This window comes from Miscanthus floridulus, chromosome 1 (assembly GCF_019320115.1).
Source record: "Miscanthus floridulus cultivar M001 chromosome 1, ASM1932011v1, whole genome shotgun sequence".
NCBI lineage: Eukaryota > Viridiplantae > Streptophyta > Magnoliopsida > Poales > Poaceae > Miscanthus > Miscanthus floridulus.
Genome location: NC_089580.1, coordinates 144,234,107 through 144,256,698, shown reverse-complemented (window position 1 = coordinate 144,256,698; position 22,592 = coordinate 144,234,107). Strand labels below are relative to the sequence as shown.

Here is a 22,592-nt window from a genome sequence, read left to right as displayed (position 1 = left end):
CATTTTTGGAATAGGGTGTTGTCTGGATGAGAAAGTCTTTACCTTTACCCACTTCCTGTGAGTGTGAGACACCGTGCACGGCCACAAGTTTCCTCGGAGTGAAAGTATGAAATGGACTGGCACTATGGAATGACAGTTCTCCACTATCTGCTACTAAATCCGTTCTAAATTAGAGTTCATTTGACTTTTTTGACATCAAGTTTGACCACTCGTTTTATTCAAAAATTTATGTTAAATATCACTTCTTTTGTTGTGACTTATTTTATTAACAAAAGTTCTTCAAGAATGACTTAAATTTAACTATATTTGCACAAATTTTTTGAATAAGACGAGCGGTCAAACTTGGGGTCAAAAAAAAAATCAAACCTATTATAATTTGGTACTGTTCTGCTCCAAGCACCAAGCTGATAACGGCCAGTCCACGCACGGCACATCCTGCGACCTGCGCATCTGGTGACTGGTGGTGCTCGTCTTCTGCCACTCGCATCCGTCCCGGGATTGCAGAACGAGCACGCCTAAGTTCCAACACCGACCAAAACCAGCGCGCACGAAGTCACAAAACCCTCTCTGCTCTCTGCGCGACTGATCCGCGTAGAACATCGCGCTACCACTTTGCGCAGGGCCAGTGCGGATCGGAGTAGAAAGCTTTTTTCCGCGTCCGTGGCCTGGCTGCCACTGCCAGGCGAGGAAAGAGGAAAGCAGCAAAAGAAGAGGAGATGAGATACCACAGCAGGGGCCATGCCAATGCCAGTTTGCCACCATCCCTACCACAGCAGCGCCGTGGCAACTGGCAACGGTGAGGGAAAAGATGGCCTTTTGAACTTTCAGAGAAGCAGGACATGGACATGTAGTAAAAAAATAGTACAAAAAGTTTTGACGAAAGCTGCACCGTGGTGCCTAGAGCGAAGCACGTTCGCTCAGTCAGGGTTTATCACGCATGATACATTGTTTTCCTCTCACGATAAACTAGCATCAGTTAGGCTTATTAGCTCAGAAACCAATCATTGAACAGGCTTCTTTATAGCTCTTAGATCTGTGCCGTGCTGTGATCGGTGACATAGTGAATGTACTGGGCTTCAGTGTTTGGATAGTGGATACGGTTACGGACCACTCACTAAAAGGACATAGCAGGGAGGAGTTTCTATGCGGCTGCAAGAGATGAACATTCTCTTTTCCTTTTTAAAAGTAAAAAACAGGAGCTCTCAGACACATATTTGAAAAGAGGTGTAGACATGAGCTCTGTCGACCAATTATAAGGGGAAAAAAGCGAGTTTAACAAGGTCAGATAAGAGAAGCGATTGTGTTGACGGATCAAGTAGAGGAATGAGGATGCTGTGGAAGGTTGGGGCGTAGTTTTTTAGGAAGTATATAGAGTTAACCTCAGGTCATGAAGTTTCATATCTAAGTGCGAAGCAGCCGCTTTCTTTAGGTGAGCTAAAAGCTAAAGTAGTTAAGCGGTAGCAACCCAAAACAGAGGGATCAGTGATGCAGGAGGCTGGGAAGAATTGAAATTTTGGCATGGGCTCATAGCAGCGTTGAAACATGGCAACGCAGGGGCAGGGTACAATGGTTTCACCGTCTGATCGACAGCCACTCGGTCAGAGTTGCTGTATTGGTGAAACTGCAGCTCTGCCGTCTGCCTTTCGGCAGCTGCTGCCTGTAGGAACGTCCGAACGATCAGAGCTTGATTGCCAGATTGGTGAAACAGTGCACTGCAGGACGCAGCTCTGCCTTTCGACCCCAGGCCCCAGCAGAGGATGAGCACGCTTTTACAGTCCGAAAAGCAGTGTTGAAGCCCTTTGTCGGAAGGAGCTTTTTTATCATAATTATTTTGGACAGAACGGTGATGTTCTTGATGTCAGGTGAAACTGAAAAGGAGCCTGCAGGGTAAGACGTACGAGCTGAACAGGCATTTCGCAGTCAGAATTTCATGACAGCTGATGACGATGCAGTGAAGCAAAGGCAAGAAGACTTAGGGCAATAGCCAATTGGCATACGGTAAACGTAAGTATTTTGTTACCTGATCTTTCTCCTTGCTAAGTTATACACTTATACTAGTGAACATTAGCTATATACACCTTGTTTGGTGTAACTATAGACACAACTACGGAAAATAAAAGAGAGAGATTGATTAGGTACCGACGAGATTTTACACGGTATAGGGCTATCGGCTACTATGACACTGCAATCCTCATATCTATGCGCCCAAGAAAATTCTGCACAAAGCTCAACTGGTCAGCTCCTTTTGCTAACTCTATGATCAGTTGTATCCGTCTGTATGACCTATATATAAGTTCTCACCGGATCCCAGCTCTAAGAGGTGGGAATTCATCCTCGTCTCCCACTTTGCAAAGTCCCGGGGGCCTGAAACAATAGAAAAGTACTGTCGGGATGCTTCATATAAGGACAGAATTGTAGCCATTGTAGCGTAAATTGCAAGGAATTCAGGATCCCTAACAGCAAATTTGGATGCTAGACAGACCTATTGGTCTTCCGTGACAGTCCCTATGTTCCCAATCCCCACATATACTTCACCAATCATACTTATCTCACATTTAATTTTACAACTAAGATATACTTGCAAGAATGCAGTCTGTACACTACACATAATTCAATGCTATGGACAAGCACTTGGAAATTACCTGTTTTCAGATGCGGCGGCCCTGGACCTCTGTAACACAAATGGAGAGGTATCTGTAAACACCTTACTTGTAGTTTGTGTGTTAGTAGCTCCGTTTGACTTCAATGAGGATAAAGGCAGTGCAAAAGGTCCCAAAGATCCAAACTCTATAGTATCCAATGGTCGACCATTTACAGCAGGGAAGTATGATTGAGCATTAGATGATGGAGGCGTCTCTTGGCTATTGATGTCATGACAAGAAAGCAATAACTCTGGCAGGATTGGCCTCAGGAGACTTTCATTGTCAACGAGTTTGTTTGATTTAACCTCCTTTTCTAAACCATTTGGAGTGCTTGCTGCGTGGCTGCATGGCACTGCACCTCTTACGAAAGATAGGCAATCCTTACGATTATTACAATTTTGTTTTCTAGCTGATGTCTTCTTTGTGCAATCCCAGACATGTCGTCTGTTTTCTAGCTTCAATGGCTCACAGATTGGTCTCTGCTTTGTTGGCCGGTCAAGTATCTCATACTCTTTCCAAGTGCCAGAGCTGTGCTTTCTGGGCAAGTTCTTGCTTAGGCTAGCTCTATCACTCTCTGTAGTATTTTGAATGTTAAATGGTTGATATTTAAGCATCTGATTTGTTGCTCTGGGAGCTCGTGTAGACTCCATGTCAGTATCATGATATCGGTTTTGCAAGAAGTTCTTGTTCAAGCAGACATCCTGGTTGTACTTTGGTAATTGTCTTGCTTCATTGTCATTTCGGACAAATTCCTTTTGAGTATGACAACTGAGCTTTTCAACTATTTTCCTGTCTGATTGAATGTATCCATGTATCTTCAAAGCTTGACCTATTATTGTTTCTTTGGTTCTACTGTCTAGGGCAGCTTGCTCCTTGCGAGACACAAATCTTGCTCCGGGAGCTGACTTCTGGTTGCTTTTATATGTCACTGATTGATTTGGCAGTATTTTCCCATTCTCTCTTGAAGATGTCAATCGCTCCCTGTGAGTATAACAGCTCTGGCATACCAGCAAAAAGAAACAAAGCTGTAAGTTGTGATCTTAATATATTAACAGGCACATTTTCATTGAAATGTACCAATTAATGTCACGAACTAACTGGTTCAACTGAAGTTAGGATAGGCAGCAGGTCAATTAACAAAATGTTGTGGTAAGAATGAAAATGACCAAACTGGACTAAACACTTTTTCTTTCTTGAAACTAACAAGTTCACTAACCAAAAAATCATCACTCAGTTTGTGAAAAAAAAGGAGAAGAGTACCAAGATGCTGGTAACTAGAGACACGGACAAGAGATAAGCTATTGGGAAAAAAAAACATTTCAATACCTTTGTAAAGTACGTGTGTATTCCATTTCCATGCATCATAGCACTATCCTCAGAGCCATGAAACCATGAAACAGAAGAAACCTCTGAATCGGCACAAGAAGAAGATGGCAAGACTCCATTGGGTGGAACATCGGTTCCAGAGGGCAATGAGATAATCTGCTGATTAGCCATATCCCATGGGCTTTCATTCTGTGAATGCTGGGAGACACATTCTGTACTCTGAGAACAAGAAACAGGAGACGAATCCCTTCCATTGCTTTGAGCAGGTGAAAGCAACTGTAACCTTGGCGATGCTGCATCTCTGCCCAAGAAGATACTGCAAGCAAGACTGTGAAAAGGATCCTTGTGAAACTTATCAGCAGAGGATGCTTCCTGAACAGACTGCAAAAACCCATCAAACAAGTATTCGAGGTGGTACTGAACTTGACGCAGGCATCTAAATTGTGAATCCAGATCCCCTGAAAGATCTGGTAAGCTTGATGGCGAGGGAGGAAAATGTTGTTTTCCCACATAGGTAGCACTCCAATTTTTCTGTTTGGTGGCAAGTTCTGAAGCATTGGCAGCAGCAGAGGTGCTCAATAGTTCTGGGTTGCTCACAGAAACTTGTGACTGTATTGATGTCTTATCGTCTATGCAAAAGGCTTTAGCAGTGCTGTGAGATACCTGCTCCATTCCACGGTCCAAGTAACATTTTTCACTGTCAGCATGACTGTCATCTTGGCAAAACGATGAATGTAGTTTTGGTGCATTATGAACAAAATGAGATGATCTTGTACTTAAATCAGTACTTAATACAGAGTTATGGACTCCTGGAGAACACCTACTCAAATGTGTAGGTCCATTCGTTCCAACGTATAAGTTCTTATCACCCAAGCTCTTTGAAAGATGACAAGAAGTTATTATGTTCTCATCTTCACCATCAGAAATCTTCATACTTGATAAATCTTCCAAAATAGCCTCGGCAGTACCAAAGGAAGGATGAAAAGCAAAATTGCTGCCAATATCTGGTCTTACCCCTATTCCATTCCTTTCTAAAGTGTTTTTGAAAAACCCATAAATTTCATCAGGAATAACTTCTGATGGTGACATGAGAATATGGCCAAGCTTTCGAGCACCATATAAGAAAGCTGTTCGAATACGATTAAAGCTAGCTGCACAAAAATCACCATTCTAAATTAAGCAGATGAGGCCAGGCAAACATAATGCTAGCTAGCTACACACATGGGTTTATGCAATTATGCATACAAGCAGCAGCACAGCTTAACTAGTTGCGATACCTGAGCAAGCTTACGTGTTTCTATATGTTTTTGGATGGAAAATGTTGTATAGGAAAACTTAGGAAAGAGTTATATGTATATATCTTGATTAGTTCAAATTCAAACCTCTGTTGACACTTCTGCCAAGATTGTTGTCCTCCTTCAGTGGATCAACTATGTTTAGATGTTTAGGACGAAACCTCGTATAGCATGAATCAGAATTTTTTGGAGGTACAGTTGCTTTATCCATGGAGCTCTTGAGGAATTCTTTGTCAAACAATAAGTCACTGGTATGTGTAACTGTAGCTTCAACTGCAAGCAGGATAAATTTTAGAGATAACTTAGAGAATAGGCCTCAATACATTACTCTGCCAATGAAAATATTGAAAGGTAGCCCACCAATTAAGTTTGGCAAAGACGACAAAGCAACAGGGCCATTTAAACTTATGCAATAGTTGTCCCAGTCAAACTTGCTAAAATATTCCAGAAACCTATAAAGAACCTATTAATAAAAACACAGGGAAACAACAAATACATGAGCTTTTCTATTATGTAATGAGTAAATATGTCTGAAATAAGTACACCTTTTAATACATACCTCCAGAGGGCTGTGGAGAGATTTGTGGAATAGATTGAATATGTAAAGGATAAGTACTTCCAGTGCATAGGTTGATATAAGTCCATGATGAGCTCCTAGTAGGCGACTTTCATAATAGCACCATGCCTTGATCAATATGATGCTCCTCTTAAATAGATGGTTTTTTCCAACTTTACGATCAACCTGACGAAGGAATCATCATTTATTTGCTATGACAGTATGGTAATAAAATGAAAGTACACCTAGACAACACAAGAAACCTATGTTGAACAACCCACACATTCAACGAGCTAAGTGCTTATTTAACCAGAAAGCCTTTGAAGTGAAGCAATGTTATCAAATCGTCAAATTGATCCTAGTCGCCATGGCACCAATCAGCCCGACTAATCATGATTAATCGCCACTAATCATGATTAATCATGACTAATTGTGATTAGTCATGACTAACCATAGTGCATAGCTGATCGCCATGGCACCAATCAGCCCAACTAATCGCGATTAGTCGGATGACTTGCTAACATTGAAGTGAAGAAGAGTGTAAAATTGAAATATGATTTCCACAAAATAAAAGGAAAAAGTCTACTTCACCCCCCCACCTTTCATACTTGGTCTACTTCACCCCCTCAACTATGAAACCGTCTGTTTTAACCCCTCAACTTTCCAAAACCGTCTATTTTACCCCCTGGGCGGTTTTCAGAGGCGGGTTGCTACAGTAACAGCGGGTTTGCTACAGTGTCGCGGTTTTGAATTTTCTTTTCTTATTTATTTTCGGTGAATTTTTGAAAAATCATAGAAAAATCATAAAATGAAAAATCTAATTTTATTGGACTCCACGTGAGTAGATCTGCACAATGAATATATAATACAGTATGCTTTAGTACAAATTTTTTTTTGTAGCTTTAGATTAATTGGAAAATCCAATTTTGTCTATAATTAATCAGAATTTATCTATAACTAAGTTATACATAGTCCAAAGAGTACGAAATTTTTACTATAGTTCAAGCATACAATAATTAGCGTAGCATAAAAATTTCACCACAATTGAACCATAGAAGCTGCAGCTATGAATTATTCCAATTAATTTCACCACAAAATTGGATTTTCCAATTAATCTAAAGCTACAAAAAAAAATTTGTACTAAAGCATACTGTATTATATATTCATTGTGTAGATCTACTTATGTGGAGTCCAATAAAATTAGATTTTTCATTTTATGATTTTTCTATGATTTACTATGATTTTTCAAAAATTCACCGAAAATAAATAAAAAAAGAAAGAAAATTCAAAACTGCCAACACTGTAGCAAACCCGATGTTACTGTACCAAACCCGCTATTACTGTAGCAAACCGCCCCTGCAAACCCGCCCAGAAGGTAAAATAGACGGTTTTGGAAAGTTGAGGGGGTAAAACAGACGGTTTCATAGTTGAGGGGGTGAAGTAGACCAAGTATGAAAGATGGGGGGTGAAGTAGACTTTTTCCCAAAATAAAATGCGTTAATCACCAGCTCAAGGAAGCAGAGTGCGCAGATCCCGCCAGTTTGATTGAATGAGATATCAACTATAATATTTCCAATAGTGCATTTAATGAGCCTGACCTGGATGGACATGAATTTCCGATAATTAGATGGGTATGTAAAATAACATGTCAAAGAGAAAGATGAGGGACACATAGCTTTCAGTTTAACTATCACGTGAGCAGAATAGAAATGCCAAGTAAGAGATCAGATTACAATATCATAGATTGCCTAAACAACCATCCAAAATGAATCACTAGGAAGGTACAGGAAGTGTATACAGGAGAATGAACCTCAGCATCAATTCGTTCCAAGTCCTTCACTACGAATTCAGCATCACTATTCTGCTCCTCAGACTCAAGAATGCAGGAAACATCATTAACCAAAGTACTATCATAAGATGTATTTCCAAGGACAGTTAGATCAATATCCCCATCAGGAAGGTAAGTCTTCAGTGGAACTGATCCAAATGCAAAAACCTGAGCAATATATAGCAAACAAGTGATAGTTATTACATATAAAACCTATATGCCAAAAGGTTCAACACACGGTTCTACATGAGATAGAAAGGCATTATACTGATAGCAAAATAGTCTGTCAAAAGTCAAAATCATCAACGTGCATTACAATAGATAAAGTCTAAGGTAAACTTCTACATTAATAAATGCCTGGCTAACTTTTTGCTGGATGCTTTTTGAGAAAAGAAAGTGTAAGATATAACTTGCATCTCCAAGAGGATAGTCTGGAAGTGATATTGTGCAGGTTTTCAACAAGTCATTCTCATGAAGACAGACGAAATATTAATATACTGACGATACTTCAGTTAACAGCCATGATTAAAGAAATAGTAGAATTCCACAAGGCATCTTGAAATGTTCTTTATTTGACCTAGCCTCTAGGTGGCACACGTTTGTTGTAGCCGGAAAAAAATGCACCAACGTACATATGTCTCCCATAAGGCCATAACAAGTCACGTGATGGTAATTAAGCAAAGGCAATCATCTCCATCATGCAAAAACTTTGCAAGGAACAAGCCCGCAATTATTGACAAATGCTAGAAGAAACACCATAACATAGCTCCAACTCTAGGACTAATGGATGTATGCTATAGCAGCCACATGCTCTTAAGGAAATCCAGCTAATAAAGAGACATCTCGTACACATTGATCGGCTGAATAGCAACAAATAAGGGACCAGTTTTCAAGATCTACTATACTACTAGGTGGGTGCGGACTGCGGAGGGAGGAACTTCCACGTGTATATATATATAATATATATATAATATATATATAAGCCCGTGTGCAAACCTCATAGTACGACTCATCAAACGGCGGACCCGCTGAACTTCCATCAGTGAATTAACAATTAAACTGTTCCAACAAGGGACATCTCAGCAGAATTAAAAGCAGGACGTTGGCAGGCAGGAATAACCAGTGTTTTATTCTCGCAACAAATCAACGTAATTAAATTGTTCCAACCTATTCGCTTGAACTATTTCAACGATGCGCTCTAGGGACATCTCAGCACTGCTTCTACGGCACTTTCAGCGAATTAACACTATTTTCCTATCAGGGTAAGCTAAATTTCAGCGAAGCCAACAGGGAAGTCTCTGTGTCAAATCCTCTGTAAAATGCAGTCAACATGCCAGGAAGATTCCACTACAGCATACCTCGGTTGCCAAGCTATTCGGATAGATATGCACAGCTCGAAGCGGACACTGCTGCCAGCTAGTAAAGCAGGCAATCACGGGCAGAAACACAGCCATTATAACAACAAAAAACGTTTTTATCCTTTTTTTTCCTAAGCAAGAAAAGTCTGTCTCTACTTTCTCCAGTAAAAAGAACTACTCTGCTGACAACTGCACCCACAGAAAAGGAGATTTTGAATGCTTCACGAAACTTTCTAATCAACAGCACAGAAACACCTCCCGAGAGTTCGCTCAAGAAAAGAACGAAAGACAGAACGTGTCCGTGTCCGTAAGCTATACAAGAAGTTAAGAAGGAAAAAAAAAAATCCAAAGGCCGGGCACAGGTCACAGTCAGACTCGCAGAAAAAGCTCCCCAGCAATTCCTATGTTCATTGGTCCATGTGAAAATAAACAATTTGGCACAGCAGAACATAATCCAATGGAGAATAATTATCATCAAAATTTGATCCATGCGAGAACAGATAGTCCAGATACACAACAGAAGCGATCCCCAATTTGGCAACCTAAAGGCTAGCACGAGTTTTTTTATATAAAAAAGCGAAACAGAACAATTACGACGCGCCGCGAGCAAATAGTTTACGAGTTAATCCAGATCCGTACAAACTAAACGAATAATCAAGCGTCAAATCCCTTGGAAAGCGATGGAACAAGACTAAACAAACCAAAACCAAAGTGAAGAAAACAAAACTGCTCCCGATTGGAGGTACTCCCTCCGTCGAAAAAACGCAATACTAACACACGTCGTGTCCAGGTTCAAAATAGAATTACGTTTTTTTCTGGACAAAGTAAACAGACGGAGCTAGAATTGCTTTTTTTTTTCTGGATGGAGTAAAGGTAAACAGAGGGACGAGAATCCCCATACATGTCAGAGGGGGGCAGCCGAAGAAAGCACAACCGAAACTCGCAAAGTGAGAACGCGAAGTCGCCCCGCCGCACCGCGCGCGCGGACGGGAGCGGCCCGGCGCTGCGATGAGCGCACGCACAATTCACAAAACGCACCTCGCATCCGAGCGCGGAGCCGACGAGCCTCCGCGCGTAGTCGACAACCTCCGCGCGGCGGCGCTCGGAGGCCTCCATGGGCCTTACGCGCCGCACCACCTCGTCCGCCGCGGCCCCGGCCACCGCCACGGCCCCCGCGGGCACCGCCGCCGCCGCAGCCAGCTTGCCCCTCCCTCCGGCGGCCATCCGGTGAGCGCCGCTACCTCGCGGCGGCCAAGCGGAATTGGGGAGAAACGAAACGGAAGCGGAGTGCGGGGGATTTTTTTTTTTCCTCGGCTCTCGTCTACCGCGTCGTCCCGGGGTTTTTGCCGAGCCGTTACGACGAGTGAGTGAGTGGGGAGCGCGAGTGCGGCGAGGGCGGTGCTTGGGTTTCGCGAGGCGGGTGTGTGGGGGATGGGTAGGTAGGCGAGAGTGCCCGCTGCCCCGCGTCGGACGCGCGCGGCCGCGGAGAAGAAACAGGAAACCTGCGGGCGTGAAGAAAACAAACGCCAGCCAACAACCACGACGAGGAGGCGAAGGCGGTGAATGGTGGGGCAGGGATCCTCCCTGGGCCTGACGGCCGTCCCTATCTGGATCCAGGATTTTATTGCGCGTCAGAGCTCGCGTGTGCGCGTTTGGGGATGGATGGCGATGCCGAGGCGTGGCGCTGGTGAGTTGGACCCGCCGTATCCGGCACTGGTAGAGTGGCCAGTGGTGTGGGGCTGTCGTCGTGGCAGCTCCTCGCAATCTCGCTGGCAGCTGGCTTGGCTTGCGGGCCGGCCTATAGGCCCGGCCCTTGGGTTCCTAACTGTCCCCGGCTGCTGCGGCGGGCTGCGGACGACGGAGATGTGCTGGACTGAATAGACTGGGGATGGGCCGGCCGGCCTAGCCGACGTGCCGCCACTCGATGCATGTGACGCTTTGACTACGGTTCCGTTACAACTTACGACCGCACATGGGACGGGGTCGGTGTTGGCGTGTTGCTCCGTTACAACCGCACAGCAACCCTGAAGAACATGCCACCGATGCACTGCGACGTCCACGCAACCGCATTGGGTCTTCTTGAACGGCGGCGACCGGCCGACCGCGGCGGATGCCGGTTGCAAGGTGCGGGATCCACTAACGTACGGCCGGACTGTGGAACATTTTGCCGAGTACGAGTGCACGGGGAGGAGGGGAGTGCACGCTGACCACTGGCACTGGCAACTCGACGACCCCCGCAGGCCGCGGCGGTGGAAATTCCGTGCCATGGCTCCCTGGACTTGTTCGGCTGGGAAAGAAGTCGGCTTGTTCGGTTTATTTTTTCAATCAGAACGGTGTTTTTCTCTCGTACTATTTCAGTATGAACAATGTTTTCTAAGTATGAACAGCGTTTTTTTTTATCCCAGCCGAACACTTTGAACGTGTCTTCGGCTTGTCCGCACGTACTACTCCGCAGTATACTGTACTTCATTTCTTCTCGTTTCGCTCAACACAGGTCGTTGCGGTTGCGGCTAGATCAGACACTGCGTTCCAAGCACGGCCGAGGACGCCGCCAGCCACGCGAGACCGAGCCGAGGCGTGTTTCACGTCCTCTCGCAACTAGCTGGGAGGTGGAGGTGGAGGTGGTGGGCCCCGGAGGTCTAGTCCCCCACGCTGGCGTGTGTGTCTCGCCGCCGCCGGGCTGGAGAGGGAAGAGTGTGCGGCCACAGGATCGGAGCCTGGGGCCTGATGGGTGGAGGAAACGGTCAAGAAAGGCGCTACCAGGTCCCGTCGATCAACGGGACACAAAGCGTGGCGTGGACCATGCATCCTTGCCACTTCCAGACGATGCGTGCGCTGCGTTCAGTGCTGCCGTTCTTCCCATCCCGCGGAGCCGATGAAAGATTGAGAGGCAACAGCCAAGAGGCGTGGCCGCGTAGTGGATTCCGTTGGAGCACTAACTGCCGAACGGCCCGTCCTTATGACCTCATCCGTAGTCGGAAAAACCAACAGGGGAGACAATTTAAAGCAACGCAAAAATACCCATGTCTCTCCGAAGAAGCTATAGTTTTTTTTTTTTTTGCTTTTTTCTGAGTGTAAACTTTTTCCTTATGATCAAAACACGATTTTTAGTCAGATTTTTTCGATTATTCGCAGACCCACTAGATTTGTGTTCGAGAGGTCGCCGTAAGAAACGTACAGTATGGGCGTGATTGGTGCCCGCCTGCAGTCCTGCACCCAGCCTGGCCTGGCCGGCGGCATGCCGAAACCAGACGTTTGGTTTCCTGCAGCGATGCCAGGGCCTGGCCGATGGCATGCAAACCTCCCCGCTGGGCCTGGCTCGGCCGGAACGCAGATGGCCTCCGTTTCTTCGGAGCCTGGCTGAGTTGAAGTCTCGTGAATCGTCCGTGAGATAGCCGGTGCAGGAACAACCAAACGAACAGGTAACCAAACAACCGATGCACTCGTCCTGTACGTACTTACGCAGTCAACCAAACATCAGGGCCTTCCATGCAGGGGGCCTGTCTCAACTTGGTCTGGCTGGGAGAAGCGAGCCAGGCTCTCCTCGTGATGAACAATCACGCCCTAGAAGCGGTCCTGACTTTGACCCAGCGTCCCAGCACAACTTGTACCGGCCCAACGTGTACTCCAATTTCCATGTCCATCCTCCAGGCACGGAGACCACGACCCGGCCCAGCTGGCCTATTCACCTCCGCACGCTGGCCTTGATTTGGTACTCTGCTGGAACTGACCTGGAAGCATATGCATTTGCAGCCCGCTGGCCCAGCAAGAACAGCTCGCGCACATCGGTAGTGGGTAAATAATTTAGGGCCGCTTGGTTGGCCTTTCAACCTTTTGTTTGTTTTTGCAAAAGTCGAAAGCTAACTAAAAGGCCTAAAAACTATAACTGTTTTTGCCCAAAAGCAGCTTTCATTGCAATACAAAGCCAAAAGCACCCTCCACCCTCAGCTGCTTTTGGGTTAAAAAATAACCCACCTGCCACTGATTATACACATACTGGTTCGTTCTTTCCCTACTTTTCCCCTCCGTGACTTCTTCGCAACCGCGACTCCCATCCGCGCCGGCGCCACGCCTAGCAACCTCGTCAGCTCCTCGTGACCTCACCGGCGCCGCGCCCAGCGACCTTACCGGCCCTACGACCTCACCGGCTCCCAGCGGCCTCGTCGGCACCGCGCGCCCAGTATACTTGGCCATCGGGCCGGCCCGGCTCGGCACGGCACGGGCACGGGCCAGGCACGGCCCGGAGGATGTCGGGCCGGCACGGCACGCCGTGCCTCCCGTGCCGTGCCGCTGCGGGCCTCGTGCCTGGCCAGCAGCCCAGAACACGGCCTGTGGGCCTAAATCCGTGCCGTGCCGGCCTGCTAGGCACGGCCAAATCACCAGGCCGTGCCAGCCCGAGGCCCGTATGGTTCAAAACACATCAAAAATTTTATCTCAACAAGAAGTATTCAAATTTGAAGTATTTTTTTCCCAGAAGAGCTTCAAACAAAAACCAAAACCATACACAGACTGACAGACACAGAGAACAACTGAACAAGAGGAAATTAAAAGGATAACTGAGCTGTGTGCAATGCTGCCTCATTAAAAACCTTTCTGGGTAAAACTCACCCTTGTGAGAAACCCCAGAAAGGGAAAAAGAGTGCAGCACAGCTCTTATAAGTCTTAAACATGTTCAAAGGTTTACATGATACATCAGACATCACAGATACATATCAAAAACAAGTCTCACTGTCTCAATCTCAACTCTCAACTCAAGAACCACCAGAAGCCACAGATGCAGATGTGCTAGCAGAAGGAGCCCCAGAACCAGAAGTAGATGCATCTTCATCAAGATAGAGATGCTCGAAGGAGTCTACCAGTTCTTGGTTGTCAACATCATGCTGCAGTCTTCTTTCACCCAACTCCCAATCTTTTATGCAAGCAAGCATCTCCACATGTTCAGGCAATAGTCGACGGCGCCGCTCCTCAAGTATTCTTCCTGTCAAGCTGAAACAAGATTCTGAAGACACTGTTGAAACTGGAACTGACATAATGTCTCTAGCCATGATAGAAAGCACTGGATATGTTAGCTTATGGTCACGCCACCAGAGAAGTAGATCAAAGTCATCCTCATATGCAGTGACATTGTCACTGTCCAGATAAGCAGATAGCTCACAAGCAGCAGCAGAAGTAGATAAAGAAGGACTGGGAGCAGAGGCAGGGGAAGGTCCAACAACACCAGATGCTCCAGGGCCTCCAAAAATTCTTCCCCATGCCTGCTTCCTCTTACCTGTGATGTTTGCAGGATGTGCAGCCCTCCTTTGAGACCTAGCTGCACCAAACTTTTCTTCATACTTGTTAAACAACTTGAAAATTTCAATTTTCACAATACCATAATAAGAACTGTAGTCAAAACCAGTTTTTTGTTGCATTATGGTAAGAACATTAAATAAACCTCTCAATTTACCTCTAGGATCAAGAATGAATGCAAATGAATACAGTAGAGGTATGTCCTTCCAGTATTTTAGGTATTTAAGCTTCATAGGATAGACAATAGAAAACAGATTCTGATCATTTGAACCTTTTTAAGCCAGATTTTACTATCAGATTAATAATATGGCAAGCACAACGTTGATGCACAAGATGATACTTAACCTTATTAGGATCTAAAGGTGTAGGTGCAGGTTCAGAACCCAGATAACCAGCAAACATAGGTGTCAATGTTTCCATAGCCTTAGCATTGGAAGAAGCATTGTCAAGAGTAACAGAGAACACTTTGTCAAGCAAACCAAATTCTTCAATCACACAAGCAACTTTTTCTGCAATATTCTCACCAGTATGTTTTACCTCAATCAAGCGGAGACCAATTACCTTTTTCTGCAACTCCCAGTCAGCAGACACATAGTGAGCAACAACACTGATATAGTCTTCCTTTGCATTACCAGACCAAATGTCTAATGTCAGACCAACAGAAGAAGCACCAGACAACACACAGTTCTTAATTATATTACGTCGTTCATTAAAAAGTTTGCCAAGATCTCTAGTGGTGGTCTGTCTAGAGACCTTAACAAACCTAGGATTATGAGCTCTAACAATGTATTCTTCCCAAGCATCAGTCTCACCAATTCCTAAAGGCAGATCAAGCTTAGCAATCAAACGACATAATTCAGATCTAGCAACTTCAGGTTTATAATCCCAATTATAAACAGAACCATCAGGATTGTATGAAAGCCTAGATTGAACCCTAGCACGTTGATCAGTTTTAATCCTACATGATTTTTGGTGCCTTTTTAAGTGACCAGTGCCAGCAGCAGATCTAGCAGACAAGATAGATTTGCACATCTTACAAACAGCCTTGGTGCAAATTCTAGAACCATTAATAACCTCATAGATCTCCTCAAAATCAGCCCACACAGGCGATTTGCGCTTGCTAGTGTTACCTGTTCCAGCAACTGAAGGAGCAGAGCCGTTGGAGTTCGCAGTCGCCGTCGCCCCTTCGCCACCGTCCGCGTCCACATCGATCGGAGCAGCAGAGCCGTCCCCAAGATCGATACCGAACAACGCAGCAGCGTCGGCTCGAGTGTCGTCGTCGTTCTCGCCCTCTGGGGCCAGGCCAACCGGCAGGAGGCCATCCTCGTCGGCCATGGCCGCCTCTCCAGCCCCGTTCCTCGACGGTGCGGGTGGCCGCCTTGCACGCTCTAAGCCACAGCTAGAAGACGATGCATCGGCTACCGACCTGCGAAACAATGGAAGAAGACATCAGAAGCATACATTGAAAGAGAAGACGAAACAATAGAAAAAGACTTTATTAGAACATGGTTAGGGTTAGGGTTAGGGTTAGGGTTAGGGTTAGGGTTAGGGTTAGGGTTAGGGTTTCACCTGCGCAGCCGAAGCCCGGTGCCGGAGAAGACGACGAGAGAGAAGACGACACTCAGTCAGCAACGACGGCGGACGGCGGAGGAGGGACAAACAGAGACAACCAACTCACATAATCAACGAGATCTAGAGGGGAGATAGAGAGAGGGAGAAGGGAGAGGCGGAGAGGGAACAGGGAGGGGATCAGGTAGGAGAAGTAGGGAGCTGCTCGCCGGCGACAGGCGGACCGTCGAGGTCACCTCACCGGAGTCGGGGATGACGGAGACCGTGAGAGCCGAGAGCGAGGCGAGGCCATGAAATGAGCAAGGGTTCGGGGGTGTGAGAGCCGCCGCGGCCGCGGCGTGCGCTTATATATGAGGAGGGGGGGAGGCGTCGAGGTCACCTCACCGGAGTCGGGGAGGATGGAGGCGAGACTGCGAGTGCAAGAGCCGAGAGCCCGAGAGCGAGGCGAGGCGAGAGAGACGAGAGCGAGCCAGCGAGGCGAGAGAGACGAGAAATGAGCTAGGGTTCAGGGTGTGAGAGGCGGCCGCGGCGTGCGGCTTATATATGAGGAGCGGGGGGAGGCGGGGACGGACGCTGGGCCGAGCAGCGAGCTGGGCCGCGGAGAGGCCGGGAGCGGGAGGGGAGGAGGCCAAGGGCCCAAGGCCAGCTGGCCAGGAGGGGGGTGGCCGGGCCGCTGCCGGGCCGGCTGTCTCAGGCCGGGCCGTGCCGTGCTGGCCCACGGGCCTGAGCAGCGGCCCAGGCACGGCCTGCTCTCTCGGGCCGGGCCAGCCCGGGCCCGCATGTCATCGGGCCGTGCCGTGCTCGTGTCGGGCTAAAAAAACGGGCTTCGTACCGTGCCGTCGTGCCTCGTGCTGCATGGCCAAGTATAGCGCCCAGCAACCCAGGCCAATCCCAGGCACCCGGGCATGGCCAGCGCCAGCGGGCGCACCCTGCCTAGCCCTCGCGGTTAGCCCCAGCCGGCGACACGAGCTCCTTCCCTATGCATGGCGCAAGATCCTTCCCCATGCCGGCGCGCGAGATCCTTCCCCATGCCTAGCGCAAAATCCTTCCCATGCTGGCCGCGCGAGGTCCCAAGTCCAGCCGCACGAGGTCTGGCTCCTCCATCCCCCGGCCTCACCTTGTTGTAACCCCGTGCACACACGGGAAGAAGAGAGAAGAGGCTGAAGAACGGACCCCATTCGTCAGTGAGAGAACTTCTCAAAAGCCACAGCTGTTGAACCAAATAGGCTTTTGAGTTTCTCAAAGCTACTTTTTCACAACTATTTTTCCAAAAGCCACAGCTCACAGCTGCTTTTCTAAAAACTACAACCCAACTAAACAGGGCCTTAGCACGTGCCCTATCGTCGGGGTAGCGCATCCACTCACTGGGGGTCGTGCAGCCGCCAGCCCGCTGACATCCTCCTCCACCGCGACCGCACAGCCAGATGCCGCTGTGGAGTGCTCCGCCCGTCTGCCTGCCATGCTTTACTGAAAGCGTATGTTGCAAGCGTATATTTCAAGTGCTTCAGATGTTTCAGAGGTATGTTGCAAATGTTTTAGATGGATGTTGCAAAAGTCGATTGGGATGTTGCAATGGTTGTACAATTATATTGCAAAGGTCTGCTACCAATGTGTTCATCCGTGTTTTGGGGATGTATGTTGTAAGTGTGTTTATTTGGATATTGCATATGTTTTACATGTATGTTGAAAGTGTTTTATCTGAATGTTGCTTATGTTTGTAATGATTTTCAAGTGTTTTGAGAAGCTTTTTTCAAGTTTTCATAAGGATGTTTCAAGTGTTTTATCTGTCTTCTTTTGTAAGTTGCAAGTGTTACATCTCGATGTTTCAAAAGTAGATCGAGCGAGTGTAGTGGATCTCCATCTGGTTGGTGTAGATCAAATTTTCGGTGGTGTTTCTCGGCTCCACGATGGTTAGTGGTTCCAGGCAGACCACGCGTCCTGCAGCAGTGTTCAACGGCGTCTTGAGGCAGCTCTCGGGCAGGTGCCTCTGGTGCGCGGGCCCCGTGTGATGCACGTGAAATAGCGTGGAAGCGGGCTGATAGGTGCGGATGTCCAAACTCCTCATCCGTCCGGATGTTCGGATGCTAGCAGTTTTTTCTCTTCTTTAAGCAATGATGAAGACCGCGAGCCGATGTCGCAAGTTGTTGTGGGCCTTTGTGGCATTTTTGTGGGCGGTACCAGACATCCCTCTGTCGCGAGGAGGGTCCCGCTAATCATCCGATGGCCCAATTAATCATCATAATCCAGCTTAGGCCTTGTTTAGTTCTTCTAAAAAATTTACATTCTATCACATCGAATGCTTGACGCATGCATAGAGTATTAAATATAGACTAAAAAATAACTAATTACACAGATTACAACTACTTTACGAGACGAATCTTTTATACCTAATTAGTCCATGATTTGATAATAAAGTGCTACAGTACATATGTGTTAATGATGAATTAATTAGTCTTAATAAATTTGTCTCGACGGTTTACTACATATTCTATAATTTATTTTTTTACCCATGCGACACCACGTATATCCGAGGTGACGTGCAAAACTTTACGCCACCACCTTAATTAACGCCCGGGGGGGTGGGGGGTGGGGGTGGAGGAAAGAATAAAGAATGGCGGTGCACTCGTGCCCTCGTTCGGCTTCGGTCCTACCGCCGCCGCGTCGTGGGAGGAGAATCGAACTGCTTCCCTTCCCGTCTTCCCCACCCTTCCCGTCCTCCCCCGGATTATTCCCGTCTCGCGTCGTCTCCTCTCTATCCGACTCCGCCTGCGGCTCCCGCATGGACGCTGCCGGCGGGGCGGAGGCCGCCGCCAACGGCGGGATCGAGAGCTCCGCCGACCCCTGCAGCTCAGGCGGTGCCGGCGGGTACAGTCTCTCCGTCCACCAGATCGCCGGCGGCGGGAAAGGTCTGCTGCTCTCCTCCCGGAACTTCCCGTGCCCCGGTTTGCGAATCGCGATAGGTTCTGCTTGTCATGTCCGTGCGATTAGCAGCGCTGATTGGTTAGCGATGTCGTTACGTGGATGCAGTCTCGGCCAGTACTGGGAAATGGTGGCTCGCTGAGGAAGATTTGCGCAACTACAAGCAAAGGTTATGTTCGGTCTTTGGTGTAGTTTAGTTCAACTTTGGACTGCTGTTCGGAAGCGGGTGCTGTGTAATGTGGACTTGCAATCAAAGAATATCTTGCTGTTTTAACTGGAATTATATTGTTATTGTGAACTCAATAGGGCTTGAAATACTTGTGCTGAAATTTGGCTTGATGATTGCTGCAATTACGAACGGATTTGAAAGATAGAGTCATGTAGGAATATGCAACATTTCAATTTGGGTCCAATTGGGCTGTAAAGTGCGCAGCTGTTGTACTTGATCTCAGATGTTAGTCAATTTCTTTTATTACCCCGCCCACACTAGTTGATCATCTAAGCTTCAAATGATCTGGCAATTCATATTTTCTCTGCTCAAGAATCGCTTGCTAGTCACTATGGATGTTTCTAGAGTCTCGGCTGCTCATGTGGCGCCGGCATATGATGCCTGGTTGCCTCTTGCACCGGCCAGTGCCTGTCTGCCTATGGCACTTTACGATGCACCTTACGGGTGGAGCCGTGGTTCCGGGCTTTTCTTGTTCAGCATGGTTGAGGTTCTACTGCCTGAATGAAATGCCCTAGGGAGGCTTTTTCCGGCTGGTCAATTTTAATTTAGAAATGGATGGATAATGGTGCTACTTTTATGCCCTATTAAAGTGCAGCAGATCATCTTTTGTCTTGTTCATGCTAATGTTAATTCCCATTTTCAGCTGCTGATATCATCTTATGGAGGCGAGGGCGTGTTACATTTGGTGTTATATTTGGTGCTACTATGGCATGGTGGTTGTTTGAGAAGTCTGGACTATCATTATTAACTATCTGCTGTGATATATTTCTCATCTTGATAGTTCTGCAGTTCTTACGGGTTAAAATAGCTGGACTGCTAAATAGGTAAGCAACCCGGATCCTCCTTCCATTATATCTCAAAAAATTGGATCGAATTGCCTATATGCTGTTATCATACTGGTTTAACTATTTGCAGGCAGCCTAGGCCACTACCTGAGTTAGTTTTATCAGAGGAGATGGTGAGCAATGCTGCAGCTTCATTCCGTGTTAAAGTTAACAACATGCTGATGATAGCGCATGACATTACTCTTGGCAAGGACTTCCGGCTATTTTTCCAGGTTCGCTGTTATGCATGCACTTTGTGTTGATTATTTGGTATTCCTGTCGTTGCTGAGACAGAAAATTCTCTTTACAGGTTGTGCTTGTCCTTTGGCTGTTATCTGTTATTGGAAATTTCTGCTCGTCAATCACTCTTGCTTACATAGGTATGTCCTGCACAGGTCATACTTTACACTTTGTTCCTTACACATTTAGGATTATAGAGACACTCAGACAGTACCACCAAAGTGCAGGCAGAATCTTATCTCTGTTTTGTCATGAGTTTATTTTTCTGAATTTTATTGCTAAATTTTACAATGGGTGCATGACAGGAACCATTGCATTGGTCACAATACCTGCGTTGTACAACAAATACCAGCGGCCTGTCGATAGGTATGCTGGGATGCTCCACCGGAACATATCGAGGCATTGCAAGATAGTTGATGAGAATGTGATCAGTAGACTACCGAGAAGGTTTATCAGAGATAAAGAGGACTGATACTCGAAACATGAGCTCGCTAAGCTAGTCAAGTATTATTGTACCTATATTCTTAGACCTTAAAAGGTGTGAAACTAGAGAGTTAGGAAAACAGAAAAAGGCACGAAACCTACAGTAGATACCGTTGCAATGTACTCTTGGGCAATAAGGTTTGGGATGAAATTAAAAGGTATAGCTTTCTGTGTTAGCTCTTTGCAACAAACTGGCTTAATGTTGTTAAAAATAACAAAAGCAACTGTCATGGGAATGTGAAAATGAAGTGGTCGTAACTCGTATAAGCTTGTGCAGTATCAGGTAGCAGGTACTAGCAATGCAACGGTAAATCTGCTTCTCAATTGCATTAGGTTTTATGCCAACAGGCTGAATCTACTGCGAAAGTACTTTAGCTGCGGATTGCAGAGCTGCAGCTCTGTTCTACGTTACGGCTTACTCTCTTCGTCCCACAATAAGATTCATGTGGGTCAAACTTTCAAGTTTCATTAGGTTTATATAAAATATTAGCAACATTTGTAGATAAGTTTATCATAAAAATATATTTAATGATTCATTTAATGATACTAATTATACATTATAAATATTAATATTTTATATATATATTTGGTCAAAGTTAAAATTGGCTGGCTTCTCGAGAAGTGAGAATGATAGTTTGTGTTGTGGGAAAGAGGAAATACTCCAGTGAGAATGACACTTTGTGGGACTGAGAATAGTTCAGGAAGATGCTGTGAACTGGCTACGTCTCATTTCGCAAGTAATTTCTGTTAAATCTGACAGGTACTAGTTCTTCCCCTTCTTCATGACCGATTTTTTTTTGTTTTTTAGCCTCTTTTTTTGAAATTTTTTTCATAAATATATCTCTGGAGGTATGTTTTCAAAATCTGAACTCTTAGCTCGGCGCCATCGTTAGTGGCGTCGAGCTTACACGTCTCGGCGTCATAGATTTTAGCGCCTAAGTCCTGGGCTCAACGCAGACGTGGCGGTGACTTGGCAGGCACCTTGGCGCCGTAGATCTTGGCGCTGAGCTTGGCGCCGGGTTATTGGCGGCAAGCTTGGCGCCGTGGTTATTGGTGCCGAGAACGGTGCTAAGATCTATGGCGCCAAGGTGGTATTTTAACCCGGCGCCCAACCTTCCTGTTCAAGCATTCTTCCTCTTCTTTCTCCTCCCTATCGGGTTTTTTCTCTCCCCACTTCGCCCTACCTCATGAATCGGCATATTAGACCTTGGAAACTTTGATTTGATCCGTAGATCTTCGAGAGCAAGGTATCCTCGCTCCCTCCTAGTTTTTTTTAAAATCGATTCGGTATATATTAGTTGGATTTTTCAACTTAAGAATCATCATTACTTATGGTTTCATGCAATTTTAATATTTATATTATACAACCGTAGGATGCCAAGGCATGAAAAAGCTACAAAACTAAGATAACCTCAGCGCATGTTGTTATGATATGGGTTCATTGTTGTGGATCAAATGGAAAACCCTATGTGTAGGGTTTAATGTTAATTGCTTTCGGTTCTTAGAACAAAAATGGCTAAATTGTAGTTATGGCCGGATGACCGAAAATGCCTTCGACCTATTGCCTCTGTCTAGTGGTGTTCCAGTGCCCATGTGCTTTTGCGGCGATCCTTGCAAGGTAGCTAAGTCTGATAAAGAGGACACGTATAGGCAGAGGTATGGATGTGTTTCAATTTTGCATTTGAGCCTACACTTCGTCAGCGCCGCATTAACAAGATGGTGATGAATTGATGTTTGTGTCATATGACATCTTGCATGATTTTTTTTTATTTCGTAACAATTGCATTTTTTGCAGACCCCTTCACCGCTCTGTGATTTTGAGCAGTGGATCGACACTGAGATCAAGCCTGAAGACAAGGAATGGATGCAGAAACTATTGCGGTGAGAGACAGAGGACAAGAAGATGATGGAGAAGAGACGCGGAGAGGAGACTGCAAAAAAGAAGCACAAGGAAGAGGAAGAAATGAGGTGTGTTGCTGCGTACATGGAGGAGAGGGAGTAGAAGCTTGAGCGTGCACGCCGAGCGAAAGCAGC

The 22,592-nt window shown here is 46.2% G+C and overlaps 3 protein-coding genes across 6 annotated transcripts; 1 reads left to right on the top strand and 2 right to left on the bottom strand.

Annotated features, from left to right (window-relative positions):
- Positions 1–1,972: 1,972 nt before the first annotated feature.
- LOC136542959 (uncharacterized) lies at positions 1,973–10,578 on the bottom strand. Its single transcript, XM_066535564.1, has 9 exons — positions 10,044–10,578; positions 7,630–7,815; positions 7,325–7,417; positions 5,823–6,005; positions 5,624–5,726; positions 5,351–5,536; positions 3,969–5,119; positions 2,643–3,640; positions 1,973–2,364 (listed from the first exon to the last, which is right to left on the bottom strand). The coding sequence occupies exons 1-9, from the start codon at positions 10,227–10,229 to the stop codon at positions 2,298–2,300; spliced, it is 3,153 nt and encodes a 1,050-aa protein (XP_066391661.1). The 5' UTR covers positions 10,230–10,578; the 3' UTR covers positions 1,973–2,297.
- Positions 10,579–13,528: 2,950 nt separating this feature from the next.
- On the bottom strand, positions 13,529–15,790 carry LOC136496692 (zinc finger BED domain-containing protein RICESLEEPER 1-like). 4 transcript variants are annotated; one of them, XM_066492440.1, is made up of 3 exons: positions 14,856–15,790; positions 14,452–14,521; positions 13,529–14,316 (listed from the first exon to the last, which is right to left on the bottom strand). In XM_066492440.1, the coding sequence occupies exons 1-3, from the start codon at positions 15,627–15,629 to the stop codon at positions 13,757–13,759; spliced, it is 1,404 nt and encodes a 467-aa protein (XP_066348537.1). In that variant the 5' UTR covers positions 15,630–15,790; the 3' UTR covers positions 13,529–13,756. The 4 variants fall into 4 exon arrangements, with proteins under 4 accessions (XP_066348537.1, XP_066348544.1, XP_066348552.1 ...); XM_066492447.1 differs by having other exon boundaries at positions 13,529–14,521; positions 14,856–14,938; positions 15,425–15,751; XM_066492455.1 differs by having other exon boundaries at positions 13,529–14,521; positions 14,856–14,915; positions 15,425–15,750.
- A 2,663-nt stretch (positions 15,791–18,453) lies between these two features.
- Positions 18,454–20,818, top strand: LOC136496683 (reticulon-like protein B16). Its single transcript, XM_066492423.1, has 5 exons — positions 18,454–18,769; positions 19,655–19,835; positions 19,927–20,068; positions 20,146–20,215; positions 20,381–20,818. Exons 1-5 carry the CDS (start codon positions 18,475–18,477, stop codon positions 20,545–20,547), a joined length of 855 nt encoding a protein of 284 aa, XP_066348520.1. The 5' UTR covers positions 18,454–18,474; the 3' UTR covers positions 20,548–20,818.
- Positions 20,819–22,592: the final 1,774 nt, after the last annotated feature.